Below are 13,354 nucleotides of genomic sequence, written 5' to 3'. Positions count from 1 at the left end.
TCATATGTTGGGTTTCTTTCCACCTCTGCTTTTCTGGGTTTTCTTCCCCAATTTGATTACAATCTCGTCAAATTCTTTCTAGCTCCCCCCCACCCCCCAAAAAAACCTTTGTCGCTTCTGTAAATCGCATCAAGATTCCGTTTCCGGTGTCGGACCCGGTGGCACCGAATCTCATTCCAAGGCAGACAAGAACGATCAAGAATCGGGGTCAGGTCCATGCGGTATAATGCTTGATACACTTTTCAAACCCAAACATTTTCCATTTGAATCTCTTTGATTTGAAAATTTCTCAGAACTATGACTAGAAGCCAAGAAAGAAATTCATTAGAATTCAAGTCCCTCCTTTTCTTTTGGGCAACAGAGACTGCAGATTTATCATACTCCACCCAAATTTGAAACAACACAGACAATCCAGTTTAGCCTATCACTAAAATTCCCATCTTTCTACAAATCAAGCATAACCAACAACCAAAGTAGTTGAATTTGCTTGCACTGAATTAAAATTGGGACAGAAAAATTCATTGCAAAAAGATGGAATTGTCGCCCAATGTCCTCTTGGAGGCTAGTGGAGGACATGGGCGACGACGGCGGTCGAGTTGGACTCGGTGGTGGGTCGGCGGGAAGGCTCTGTGGAGAGAGAGAAAAGTGGTGGCGGTGGCGGGGAGGGGCAAGATCGGGGCAAGAGAGGCCCGCATTTTTGGTGGGTCGGGTCGAGGTGTTTGTTTGGTGGGAGTGAGAGAGGTGGGTTGAGTGGGTTTGAGTCAGAAAGAAATGGAGGACTTGATTCGGAGCTTGTGCAATTGCATGGCTTCATTCTGCAACCACCTTTAGAGTAGCTGCAACGTCCTCCAGAGAAGTGAAAAAAAAAGAGAAGAACAGAGAGAGAGAGAAGGGAAAAAAATGATTAGACATCACAAAAAAAAAAATAATAATAATAAAATAAAATATATGGACGAAAATGCCCTTCTAAAATTGCCAGCTGGCAAGCTCTGTAACGGAGGTAACGGTCATATGTACCAATCTGCGGTTTGGCAAAGAACCTCAGGTACCGTATTGATATTTTTTGAAGTTTAGGTACCAAAAGTTATAAAGAAACAAACGTCGGACATCGTATGGCCGATTTTTCCTATAAAATATACATAACCAAAGAACTAGTCTAGATCCTTTCAAAAAAAAAAGAAAAAGAAAAAAGAACTAGTTTAGATTGATTGCACAAAGTCAGCAAATCAATACTCTTCAATTTGTGACATTGATTAACAGAGTTATTGATACATTAACTTTCATAGAATGCAAAAGAATCTGGACTAATAGTGATATTGGTCATCACATCTCAACCCCCTCCCACCAAATATAAATTCTCAAAGACAAAAGACCTCAAACATGCATCATTCACCGACAAACTTGGCAATTCTCATAGCCTCCCACCAAATATAAATTCTCAAAGACAAAAGACCTCAAACATGAATCATTCACCAACGAACTTGGCAATCAACATTAATTTGAGCTGATTAGAAACGAAGACATCGAAGTCTTAAGAAATAAGAATACTTGAAGGGGAAGATATCAACTACAACAGGTAGAAAAATAACTAATGCAGGGGGACCTAAGACTATAACAGAACAGGGAAATTATAACACTCATCCAACAAGCAAATTCTTTGGTAAATGACTCTCAACGTTACTCCGGTTATACAATGCAGATGGATAATGAGGGATAACTAAGCAAATCACCCACTATATGATGTCATAAAACCCTAAACCCGATAACCCTATAGTATATTCACATTCAACATTATATCTCATTCAAATTACAAGTTCACAATGTATCTCATATTTCAGAGGGCTTAAAAAACCAAAAACAAAAAACAAAAAAACTTCGCATGCGAAGGCCATTAGAATAGTTGAATAAAAAATTATGAAAAAGAATATATATAAGGTAAAAGTGAGCGAGTGAAACATGTGAGCAGTATTGTTCAAAAAGACAACTAGAACCATCCAGTTTCATTTGAATTGAAACAGAGAGAATGAGAGGCTATTGTGGTAAAGATTTATGTCGATTCTTAATGGAAGCTCAGTTAAGTTAAAGTTTTTTAGCAGAGTTAACCAAAGGTCTTCTTCATTCAGTAACAGTCTATTAGTGCTCTATCAGTTCCATTTCCTTTCCTTCTACCAACTAGCGGGGTGTGTCCAATACCCTGTGTAAGGACTTCAAAATATATTGAGAAAAGTAATCAATAAACACCCAAAAATTGGAAAATTCAGAATTTCCAATTAGAACTTTGTAGAAACAAATGACAAATCAAAGGATTTGACTCAATCCAAACTGAACCCTAAAAGATAAGAACAAACAATTGATAATGGAAGATATGCGAAAAAGCCTATAAATAAAGTCTATTGGGTTCAACAGCAATAACATACGTTGTATCCCCAAACAAATTAGACAGATGAGATCCTCAACTATTGAAAGAGTATGCCCTCTAGTTTATTGCCTTTTCTTGTATGTTCACCTACTTTCATCACAAAACTACTTTCCACATTTTGCTTCCGCTAGTTCAACTACCGAAGCAAACGCTCTTCTCGAATGGAAAGCCAGCTTTCTAAATCAAACCTCCCACAATAACCAGCTCAAGGATTGGATTTACCTTCCCAAGACTAATACCAATGACACCAATTCTTCCAGAAACCCCAAAGCAAAGGAGGCAAGCCCATGTATTTGGGCTGGTATTTCATGCAATGCTGCTGGGAGTGTCACCAACATAACCATTGCCAGTTTTGGTATACAAGGTACGCTACATGAATTCTCATTCTTGTCCTTCCCCAATCTCGAATATCTTGATATCAGCGTCAATAATCTCTTTGATGTCATCCCACCTCAAATCAGTTCGCTCTCAAAACTCCTTCATCTTGACCTCTCTAATAACCAGTTCTCCGGGAGAATTCCATCAGAAATTGGTCTTCAGAGAAATCTTACAATTCTCTATCTCCACAAGAATAATCTTTCTGATGTTATTCCTCCTTCGTTAGGGAACCTGAAATCGCTTGTGAATCTATCATTGAGTTATAATCTACTCAATGGTTCAATTCCAGCATCACTTGGTGATCTCATAAACATTAAAAGCCTCCACCTCAGCCAAAATAACCTCCATGGCAACATTCCAAAAGAATTAGGGAACCTGAAATCTTTGGTGGATCTAAGGTTGGCCATCAATCAACTCAATGGTTCAATTCCGACAACATTGGGTGATCTAACCAACCTTACCACTCTCTATCTCTATTCAAATAATCTCTCAGGCACCATTCCAAAAGAGTTAGGGAATCTGAAATATTTGGTGAATCTAGATTTGAGCACCAATCAACTCAGTGGTTCAATTCCCAAGACATTGGGTAATCTGACCAACCTTACTAGTCTTAATCTCTATTTTAATAATCTTTCTAGCACCATTCCAAAAGAGTTAGGGAACTTGAAATCTTTGGTGTATCTAGCATTAGACTACAATCAACTCAGTGGTTCAATTCCGACAACATTGGGTGATCTGACCAACCTTACCAATCTTTATCTAGATTCAAATAATCTCTCTGGCACCATTCCAAATGAGTTGGGGAACTTGAAATCTTTGGTGATTCTATGGTTGAGCATCAATCAACTCAGTGGTTCAATTCCGACAATATTGGGTGATCTGACCAACCTTACCACTCTTTATCTCCATTCAAATAACCTCTCTAGCACCATTCCAAAAGAGTTAGGGAACTTGAAATCTTTGGTGGATCTAGAATTGAGCAACAATCATCTCAGTGGTTCAATTCCGACAACATTGGGTGATCTGACCGACCTTACCACTCTTTATCTAGATTCAAATAATCTCTCTGACACCATTCCAAAAGAGTTAGGGAACCTGAAATCTTTGGTGGATCTAGAATTGAGCAACAATCATCTCAGTGGTTCAATTCCGACAACATTGGGTGATCTGACCGACCTTACCACTCTTTATCTAGATTCAAATAATCTCTCTGGCACCATTCCGAAAGAGTTAGGGAACCTGAAATCTTTGGTGGATTTAGAATTGAGCAACAATCATCTCAGTGGTTCAATTCCGACAACATTGGGTGATCTGACCGACCTTACCACTCTTTATCTCTATTCAAATAACCTCTCTGGCACCATTCCAAAAGAGTTAGGGAACCTGAAATCTTTGGTGGATCTAGAATTGAGCAACAATCATCTCAGTGGTTCAATTCCGACAACATTGGGTGATCTGACCGACCTTACCACTCTTTATCTAGATTCAAATAATCTCTCTGGCACCATTCCAAAAGAGTTAGGGATTCTGAAATCTTTGGTGGATCTAGAATTGAGCAACAATCATCTCAGTGGTTCAATTCCGACAACATTGGGTGATCTGACCGACCTTACCACTCTTTATCTCCATTCAAATAACCTCTCTGGCACCATTCCAAAAGAGTTAGGGAACCTGAAATCTTTGGTGGGTCTAGAATTGAGCTTCAATCATCTTAGTGGTTCAATTCCGAGAACATTGGGTGATCTGACCAACCTTACTGCTCTCCATCTCGGTTCAAATAATCTCTCTGGCACCATTCCAAAAGAGTTAGGGAACCTGAAATCTTTGGTGGATCTCGAATTGAGCATCAATCATCTCAGTGGTTCAATTCCGACAACATTGGGTGATCTGACCAACCTTACTGCTCTCTATCTCGGTTCAAATAATCTCTCTGGCACCATTCCAACAGAGTTAGGGAATCTGAAATATTTGGTGGGTCTAGATTTGTGCTACAATCAACTCAATGGTTCAATTCTGTCAACATTGGGTGATCTGACCCACCTTACCACTCTTTATCTTTATTCAAATAAACTCTCTGGCACCATTCCAAAAGAGTTAGGGAACTTGAAATCTTTGGCAGATCTACAATTGAGCATCAATCAACTTACTGGTTCTATACCAGCCGAGATTGGAAACGCAACCCAAATTAATGTGCTGGATCTTTCATCAAATGGTTTAGTCGGCACAATTCCAAAGGAGATTGGGGGATTAACTTCAATGGTGAAACTGATGTTGGATGGCAATCAACTTTCAGGTCGTGTCCCTTTAGAGTTGAAATCATTAATTGATCTAGAATATCTTGATGTATCAGCAAATAAATTGAACGATTCAATTCCAAGCTTTGTAGGTGACTTTCATAAGTTATATTACTTGAATTTGAGCAACAACAAGTTCAGTCAAGCAATTCCATTTCAGTTGGGGAAGTTATTTCAACTATCCCAACTAGATTTGAGTTTTAACGCACTTGAAGGTCATATAGCATCAGATGTAAGCAAAATGCAGAGTCTAGAGATACTTAATATATCCCACAACAATCTTTTTGGTTTCATTCCAACAAGTATGGAAGACATGCATGGGCTAACGTATGTTGACATATCCTACAATCACTTGGAAGGTCCACTTCCCAACATCAAAGCATTTCTAGCTGCTCCTCCAGAAGCATTGCAAGGCAACAAGGGCTTGTGTGGCAACTCAAGTTTTTTGCAACTTTGCAATAATGAAAGCCCAAAAAAAGACCATAAACTCATACTTCTGATGATCTTCCTTGTTCTTGGAGCAATTGCACTTCTAGCCTTTATATTTGCTTTTGTAGCAAAAAGGAAAAAGAAGCATAAGCATCTAGAAGAAAAAAATAGGGATGACGAAATTTCTTTTTCGATATTGAAGTTTGATGGGAAGACGATGTATGAGGAAATCATAAGGGCAACAAAAGATTTTGATTCTATGTATTGCATAGGGAAGGGAGAACATGGAACTGTCTACAAAGCAACTTTGTCAAATGCTAACACAGTAGCTGTGAAGAAACTCCATTTGTTATGCGCTGATGGCGAGAATCTTCAAAAAGAATTCTTGAATGAAATCAGGGCACTAACTGAGATGCGACACCGAAATATTGTGAAGCTTTATGGTTTTTGTTCACATAGGTGTCACTCATTTTTGGTGTATGAGTATCTTGAGAAGGGTAGTTTGGCCAGAGTGTTGAGCAAGGTTCAGGAAGCTAAAGAACTAGGGTGGAGTGAAAGGGTGAATATCGTGAAAGGTGTAGTTCTTGCCTTGTGTTACATGCATCATGATTGCATGCCACCAATTGTACATCGGGATATATCGAGCAAGAACATTTTACTGGATGCAGAGTATGAGGCTTGCGTTTCAGACTTTGGCACTGCTAAGTTCTTAAACCCAAACTCAGCTAATTGGACTGCCCTTGTAGGCACATATGGATATGTTGCACCAGGTAATACTGTTTTTTTTTTCCTTCTTGGTTTAGTGGACTTGCAGATCTCTATATTTATCACATTTTGTATTTATGTTTCTTATGCCAATGATTCCTTCAGGACCTTGCACTTAATGATGTTTCTTTTCCTTTTTTTTTTTTTTCATCATGTTGTGTTCATTTTTATTTTTAAACAAACTATTCATCCTCATTTTTTTCTTGTGTGTGTTAGAGTTATTGATTTTGATAAACAGCCACCCCATACCAAATGTTATGAACACTGAACTTGTTGCCATATCATGCATAGTTTAATTATGTTAAGATTCCATTAACTTGATATTATATGTATCGTAAAAATTTGACTGTTCGAGGATTTTTTCTGAGCAGAGCTTGCTTATACAATGGAAGTGAATGAGAAGTGTGACGTTTATAGCTTTGGAGTGTTGACATTGGAAATAATTATGGGAAGACATCCTGGAGATCTTCTGTCATCTTTATCATCGTCCTCATCAACTGCATTACCTGCCATTGAAATGCCAATTGTGGATGTTTTAGACCAACGCATATCACCTCCCACTCGTCAAGTTACAGGGGAAGTGCTCTCTATTGTGAAGATAGCATTTTCATGCATGAATTCCAGTCCTCAATTTCGTCCAACAATGAAACAAGTTTATCAACAATTGGAAACTCAAAGGCTACATTTGTCAAGGCCACTACATATGATAACATGTGGTGAATTGCTTGCTCTCAAGGGTTTGACTATTTGAGAAACTGAAAGTCAGAGAGTATGCTTCTTCCTATGTATATATTTTAGTCTCTGCCATCTTATTTCCAGAATAAAGATTTTCTTAGATGTTTCATTTTTGTAATTTATTACAAATAGGGAATTGAAGCTTCCAGGATCGACGATTCTCGAGCCAATCATGTTGGATAACAGCGGAAGCGTAAATATTGAAAACTAATTTTGGATAGGGAGATATGTGCATGAATGACACATAATATGAGAGATGTACAGCCCAAAGGCATGTACAGAGCTCCTAGAGAGAGATATGGAGGAGACTCTCAAAATACTTGATAAAGGAATTAATTCACTCTTACGATACTTCTACAAAATACTGCTCTACACACATTACCCAACTAGACTAGCCTACTTCTATAGGTCTACACTAAACAATGCCATAATTATGACAATTACAACAGACATAAGTATTAGACCGTTATAATAACCTTAAACCTGCCTAGCTCCCATAACCTATGAAGCCATTAACTCTCACCATTATTCGCATGCATCATAATTCTCACTATTATTTTCTCCATATAACTCTCAACATAATTCTAAATTAATGTTATTTCCAACAAATCAGCCCAGATTTGTTGTCAACCATCCGAATTTCAGGTAAGCTCTGTGATTCCCAAGCTAACTGGGTATACGAAGATTCCCACTCTGCCTCAACTAACCGGAACTCTTTGCTTCATGTACGGCTAGGGATTTCATCTTTCTTGAACTTCTGCGAAGTCCCAGCACCACAAAAGCCAAAGAAAGAACCTAATGATGACGAAAAGAGGTAGGTAGCAAGTTACATAATGAATATGTGGAAATTGAAATGCTACTCAATTTTTGTTGATTTTTGTTTGGTAATAGAAGGATGAAAATAGTCGCTACAAGCTTGATGAAAGTAGTGATCAGACCTGGTAGAGGTGATTCAACACCTTCACATGGTGATCAGGTTAGGGAAGCCAATATAGCACTTGAACTGTGTGTATAAAAGCAAATGGTGGAAGCTAGATTAATTTGTTCGGTCATTGCACTGTTAGAACATTGGATGGAGTTATTGTTGAATCTTCAAGATCAGAATTTGGTGGTGAGTTGAATTGTGTGTCATGAAGCACATTTTCATAAGTCTATAGAGATTAATAGAGGGAAACTTTATATTTTGCCTTATAATTATATTTCTCTACAACATTCTATTCCGGTGAGAGTGCAGTTCGGTTAGTTATGGGGAATATGAAAAAGCTGGTTTGGCTGAGTTGGAGCACTAAAGTATAAAGCAACAGATGACGTACCTTGATATTATTTTTACCTTGCCTTATTGTATTATAAACTCTTATCAAATAAACAAAAATGCAGTATGCCAGTTTAGCTTGGGATGAACTCAAGCATTTCAGACAAGCCATTGGATCCCTGGTATCTCTTAAATCTTATGTTATACCATTTCTTTCTACTTCCAGTAACAATGGTGAAAGAAATAAATGGTAAAGTTGTCCTAAAATTTTACATTTTTCAAGTGACATCAAAAACCCAAAAAGACACTAGATGAAATAAGCCATTACCTGTGCCCAGTAAGTAATGTGTAAGCAAGGAATAAGTCAATGCATTCAAATCCATTAACCTCCTCTTCAATCATACTCATGTGTACCTGTTTTTACGTTTTTGAAAAGTGGAAGATATTCTAGATTTTAGGTTTCTGACCATGCTCCAGTGAGTCCAGTCGTTGGATTTGCTGTTTTGAATTGGTTTAGCTGTTTTCCTTCTCTTTGTTATGCAGATGAGAACTTGATTTCATTTCTTTTAGTTGTTTAGGGACTGCAGATCTAAAAAAAACAATATATTGAGTCTGTATAGTTGAATTGGTTTGGTTTTTTGGATAATTGGATTCTATCTGTACTCATACTCAGTTTTTTTTAGTTGAATTGGTTTTAATTGTTTAGGGAATGTAGACTAAATTATAAAAAAAAGGCAACTGAAAAATATACATGTGATTCCTGTTGATTTTCTTATATGTATGGTCTTATTCAAAGCATGTGCATATATAATTACTGTGGAAGTTCATATGTTGTTATTCAACTACGATATATATTACATGAATCATGGACTATCATACCATCCTCCTTTGTACATTTTATTATATATACCTTGATAGAATCAGAACTCGCTTACTTAGTATTATATATATATCCTTCTCCTACTTGCTCAGTCTTTAAGTCTAGGAACTAGGTAAGTTAGTAGGTTTAAATTATCTGGAGGAGTTTGAGATTGTGTATCTCTCTGTGTGTGAGCTAGCTAGTTGGATTTCTCATACTTTTCACTAGCCATCACCATTCGTATTTTTCATTATTGCTTCTTCAAAATCCTGAAATTCCCACCTGACTGATTATATAGCCAGTCTGTAACTATCCCTTCTTTAAATCTATGATAATGCACTTTTGACTATGGATAATGAACTAAATACTCAAAAACTTTTGTCTCAGTTTAGGAGAACAAAACTTTGAGGTTATCGATCTTCGATATATTCGAAGCCCATCATTTCCAAATGTTTACAGTTGATTATTTGATCACTTGTTAGCTTATCTTTTTGTTTAAATTTCAGGGTAAGATCTACGTGATTGCTGCTAAGAAGTCTTCAGTGAAAGGTGGTGACTACGAAAAGAACAAAATTCAGCTGCTTCAACGTGTTCTGCTAAAAACAACACGCAATTTAAAACCCTTTTTGTTGTCAAGTTGTAGTAGTGAAAGTAAGGGATTGTTCTACGCCAAGGATCAAGGGTTCACCTTCAATTTCTGTAACCTACAAAACAAAGAAAACTAGAATGTTAAACTACAGTATAAAACAAATTGAAAAACACAATTGGGGGGGATTGTTGATTAATTTTGCTGAAAATAAAGTAAGAACAAAAGATGAATCTCTATAAAGTTTGTGAATATGATGATGAGCAGTTAGGAGTTCGTTATCCACCCCTAAACACAATCCAAGTTCCAATTTTTCTTCCTATGTTTATTACTAAGTCATGAGAAAGAGATTGACCAAGTTACAAAGCTAGAAGCAAGCTAAGTACCTTATATATTACTTTCCTATAATGTTCTAACAAGAACAAGCGCCGTTACTAGAACCTTTTAAAAGCATGCAACATAGAGATCACAAGCGGCTCCTACATTTAACAAGTTGTAAAGCATTAAGCTCATATGGAAGGATGTCAATCTAAGTGTACAAACTAGTACAACAAGCGTGTCTAGTTGCATTCCTCATCTTTGGTACACACCTTAGCGAGAGGTTTTACTAGTTTGGTTAAAATCACAAAACTATTAGGTGAATTGCTATTTAACCTAGCACCAATTACATGCATATCCTGTATGTTTGCAACCACATAAAACATACATATAAAAGATTCATCTAATTCAGAACCAAAGAACAATCTCATCGACAAAGTAACTAAAACATTGAAATTTATTATGAAACTTGAACCATAGTTTAGGGCTTCAAACTAGCCCCTAACACAAAAGTATTTAGCTACTCATTGTTCTAAGGTAAACACACAGTAACATATTGAAAATAAGAAAACAAAGTCGCAGAAAAGGAGTGAAGAGGCACGATGGATGTTGCTTGAAGATAGATGTTCACGGTGGTGGCAGATGGCGACTTTGGCGGCTTCTTTTCCTTATGCTTGTATGGAGCTTCGAAAACCAGAGAGCTAGGGTTGTTTTGAGGTGTGAAATCTATATGATATGGTCTACCAATGACGTAAGGAAGCCTCCTATTTTATTGTTTACAAACCCCTAACTTTCCTCTTCAAAACCGGGTTGAGTTCTCCTTATTCTTCCCCAATTGCACTTGCTTAGCTGCCACACAATCTTCCGAACCTTCCTTAAGTCTTTCTAATCATCTCTTGATAAGTATAACGCAACAAAAATCCAATAAAATTCGTCCCAAAATCTGCCAAGAATATCTTCAGAAAATATAGCCTTTAATTCACTTTCCTTTCTCAACTAGGATTGATTTTCCTCTCCATGTTTGACAAGGGTTCCTAACATATTCGAAGGTGATATTCTGCCACATAATACTCCTGATGTCACTCTTCAGAAACTTGCAAAGACCTTCTAAAAATCTTCTTGAAACTTGACCCAACAACGATCTTGAAAATGCTTCGCAGAAAGACTTGTCAGAAATTCCAGATTTTCCTTATCCTTTGTGTTAAGGTATGAACCCCAACGAAGAAAGAAATTGCACAAGGAAGAAAATAACGCAAGAAGAAATACTAATATATTGATAGATGATGAAAGGAGTACAGAGTTCTGGTTTATATAACCCAAGGATGAGCTACTTAGCATTGGCTACAATAACAACCAGCTAATTAACGACTTAACCCAAATTAACCTGATCAACGACTAATTAACCCACTGCACACGTGCACAGCACATGACACATAATGAGCTCTCCTATTCAGAACAAGAATGCCTATTTAAGCCTATTTTCATAACAATGTAGCCCCCTTAACAGAAACTTGTCCTCAAGTTTCACACTCTGAGGCAAAATCTGGACATCTCTAACCAATGCCTTGAACTGATCAAGATGAACCCTTACTGCAGTCACACTCTCATATGTAGAATTTTCCTTGATTAATTCTTTGTCCCTGCTTGAGAACTCCAGAACTTCATCAACTTTAATTATCACCATGGAGAACAAAGGGAACTAATAACAGTCATGCGAGTCTGCACGGATTTTGTATTCTCCCATGTCGAAGTCTGCAACATTTTTCTTACCAAGTCCAGCAAGAGTTGCAAGCAATGTATATCATATATAAATCCTTTTCCCACATCAGAAATTCCATATGGCAGCAACATAGCTTTCTCAGCAAATTCATCAGTGTGTGCTTTTTCTATAGTCTTCATCACACCACAAGTAGTCACACACATAACTAGTGCCATAGAAAGAAGAAAAGTAGTAACCATTGGGATAGCTGGAGGAAAACAATACCTCAAAGAAACATATAGCCAACTCGCAAGCATATTCATCAAAACTGAGGGTCTATAACCATATACACCAATGTCTCCTACAATACTTGGCCCCATCGAGCAAGAAAAGTACTCACTTGCAAAAAGTTCGAACAGACCCCCATATGAGAACCTTGTGAAGATAACCTGATCATCAAGAAATTTTGTACTCTTATAGTAAGCTCTCATGCCATTTGATAGAATCAATTCAGTAGCTTCATTTAAATGCAACTGAATAATAGCACTTGCAACAATAGCCTTGGCATTTGCTTGATCAATCAGACATTCATTTTGCAGCAACTCCAAACTTGTAAATGCTCCTCCCATGACAAACACAATAACAGAAGTTACGAAAAATTGAAGCTGCTGATCTCCCTTAACAAGCTCCTTCAACCCTGCATTTAGAGTAGCCAAAATGCCAAATTCTGAAATTGCACACAAGAACCAGTTGACTATTGCTGCCATTTCTCTGAGTTTTCCCTTGCCAACAAGTGTAAGAACTTTCTTTATGCACTCACAGAGTAATAAGCAACAAATGAGCCATTGACTTATAGGTAAATGGTTATTCTCATCAGCTTCCATGACAAACACTATGGCAGATGAAATTTTTATTGATGCCAATGAAGAAGTAATTTGCTTCTCTTGAAATGAAGAAGCTAGCTTTACACACCAACTCAATAGAGGAGCATAAGAGAAATGCGTGGGAAACATCTCATGTTGTCTCATGTTCCTGTACGTGAAAACTTCCTTATCTTGAGAATTGATTGAAAAACCTGCCATCTTGGCGTTCCAACAAGCATCTAAATCTTGCATGTTATGAAATATATGCTTTACCTCCATGTGATCTTCATTCTGGAAGTAACCAGAGAGTATGGCATTCCATGAACTCGCATTAGAGCATAAGATGTTATCAAACAATTGATGGCCACTTTTTGTATCACCAAACTTGACACATGCTGCAATCAAATTGACATTCCAAGAAAAAAATACTAACTTCAGGTATACTAGCAAAAATCTTCTTAAAATTACCGGCATCATCATCTTTGTGTAAATTAGCTGCCGGACAGATCTGGTTTTCATAAGGATCAACAAATTGAACAGTAACTAGAGTATTTGTCACAAGATGTTCTTCTATGAGTCTCTTTCTGCTGTGGTTTCCAAACTCTCCACTCCCATCACAGTTTCCATCTTTATCATTATCATCCGGACCAATTGAGTGGGTAGTTTGATTTATTCCAGCATCACTAGCATCAAAGTTCACTTGTAAAGACTCATTGGATTTATCATAACATTCATGTCCTTCAACATGCACACTTTT

General features: G+C 37.3%; 1 protein-coding gene across 1 annotated transcript; it reads left to right on the top strand.

Annotated features, from left to right (window-relative positions):
- Positions 1 to 2,400: 2,400 nt before the first annotated feature.
- Positions 2,401 to 7,240, top strand: LOC112199869 (probable leucine-rich repeat receptor-like protein kinase At1g35710). The gene is made up of 2 exons (XM_024340843.2): positions 2,401 to 6,290; positions 6,657 to 7,240. The coding sequence occupies exons 1-2, from the start codon at positions 2,444 to 2,446 to the stop codon at positions 7,034 to 7,036; spliced, it is 4,227 nt and encodes a 1,408-aa protein (XP_024196611.1). The 5' UTR covers positions 2,401 to 2,443; the 3' UTR covers positions 7,037 to 7,240.
- Positions 7,241 to 13,354: the final 6,114 nt, after the last annotated feature.

This window comes from Rosa chinensis, chromosome 4 (genome assembly GCF_002994745.2).
Source record: "Rosa chinensis cultivar Old Blush chromosome 4, RchiOBHm-V2, whole genome shotgun sequence".
Lineage (NCBI taxonomy): Eukaryota > Viridiplantae > Streptophyta > Magnoliopsida > Rosales > Rosaceae > Rosa > Rosa chinensis.
Note: the sequence above shows the minus strand (reverse complement) of the source record. Positions and strands in the feature narration are given on the sequence as shown.